Below are 1,686 nucleotides of genomic sequence, written 5' to 3' on the forward strand. Positions count from 1 at the left end.
GACCCCTAAATTCCAAACTCAGACTCTAGAAACCAGGAAGGAGGGAGTGCAGCCTGCCCTGGGTACACACGGGGAAACTGAGGCTGCAGAGGAAATGACTGGGCCAGGACGCCTGCGAAAGGTGACTTGGGAAGGCCCCTAGGAAGGTGCAGGGCTGTCTGCTCTCCAGAGGGCTCCAGTGGAAAGGAGGGAATGAAGAGGGAAGGAGAGGCCCTGGGTGGACCAGACGGCCACAGCATGAACCCTCCCAGAGACTTTAGACAGAGAGAGGCGCTCCACAACACCCCACTCTCCCTCTGCCGTCTCTCACCCCCTCCTCTGTCCACATAGGTCAGCCCAAGGCCACCCCCTCGGTCACTCTGTTCCCGCCGTCCTCTGAGGAGCTCCAAGCCAACAAGGCCACGCTGGTGTGTCTCATGAGTGACTTCTATCCGGGAATCTTGACGGTGACCTGGAAGGCAGATGGTACCCCCATCACCCAGGGCATGGAGATGACCACGCCCTCCAAACAGAGCAACAACAAGTACGCGGCCAGCAGCTACCTGAGCCTGACGCCCGAGCAGTGGAGGTCCCGCAGAAGCTACAGCTGCCAGGTCACGCATGAAGGGAGCACCGTGGAGAAGACAGTGACCCCTGCAGAATGTTCGTAGGTTCCCAACCCTCACCCCAGCCACAGGGGCCTGGAGCTGCAGGATCCCAGGGGAGGGATCTCTCTGTATCCCAAGCCATCCAGCCCTTCTCCCTGTACCCAGTAAACCCTCAATAAATATCCTCTTTGTCAACCAGAAATCCTGCTCCCTCTCTTCATATCTCTCATATGATTTGATGCTTCTCCTGGGTTCTCAGTGTGGCGTTGGGGGAATCCTGGCACCAGTGGGAAAGTAACCTGGAGGAGAGGATCACAGCCTCCCAGGCGTGTCCCCTGGGGAAATAGGCCAGGATAGGAGGAGTCGGCTCACTGAACACCGGTCCCTCCATTCTCTCCCACCTCCCCTTCCTCCTTGCAGCTCACCCCCCATCTCACTGCCTGCTTTCTGGAGGGAGCTATTTGTGTCTGATCCTCCAGATACACCGCCTGTCCCTGTCCTGGTCTGGACCTTCTACCCACCCATGGCCTGTCTTTCCTCAGCCTGGAAATCCTACTCTGGGCCTGGAGTCCCTCTGCTTCTGGCCCTGTCCCCTGGAATGCCCTCCTCCTTCTCTGCCCAACTCTCCACCCCCAAGGGCTGGATTGTCTAGGACACTCCAACACCATCAAATTCATGAGCTCTGAAATTTTGGGTCCACCTTGATTTTTCACCTGACAGCAGGTTCAGAGGTGTGAGAAAAATAGGAGGAAGCCAGGAAGGAAACACACATGAAAGGTCTGCAAGCAGCTCAAGACACTTGAAAAAGATAGGCTCTGAGCTCCCCAGGAACCACTGCAAGAAGGGTAATAAGTGCTCCATTATTTCTTTCTTTTCTTTTTAGATGGAGTCTCGCTCTGTCACCCAGGCTGGAGTGCAATGGCACCATCTTAGCTCACCATAACCTCTACCTCCCGGGTTCAACCATTTCTCCTGCCTCAGCCTCCTGAGTAGCTGGGATTACAGGTACATGCCACAATGCCCAGCTAATTTTTGTATTTTTATTAGAGACAGGGTTTCACCATGTTGTTCAGGCTGGTGTGCTCCATCATTTCTAAGA

The 1,686-nt window shown here is 55.3% G+C and overlaps 1 gene segment (V, D, J or C); it reads left to right on the forward strand.

Annotated features, from left to right (window-relative positions):
- Positions 1 to 260: 260 nt before the first annotated feature.
- LOC116273290 lies at positions 261 to 789 on the forward strand (the record flags this gene model as incomplete). The annotated part of the segment is given in 1 exon segment: positions 261 to 789. A coding segment is annotated over 1 exon segment (390 nt), but the record flags the coding sequence as incomplete, so codon positions are not given.
- Positions 790 to 1,686: the final 897 nt, after the last annotated feature.

This window comes from Papio anubis, unplaced genomic scaffold (genome assembly GCF_008728515.1).
Source record: "Papio anubis isolate 15944 unplaced genomic scaffold, Panubis1.0 scaffold5189, whole genome shotgun sequence".
Taxonomy (NCBI): domain Eukaryota; kingdom Metazoa; phylum Chordata; class Mammalia; order Primates; family Cercopithecidae; genus Papio; species Papio anubis.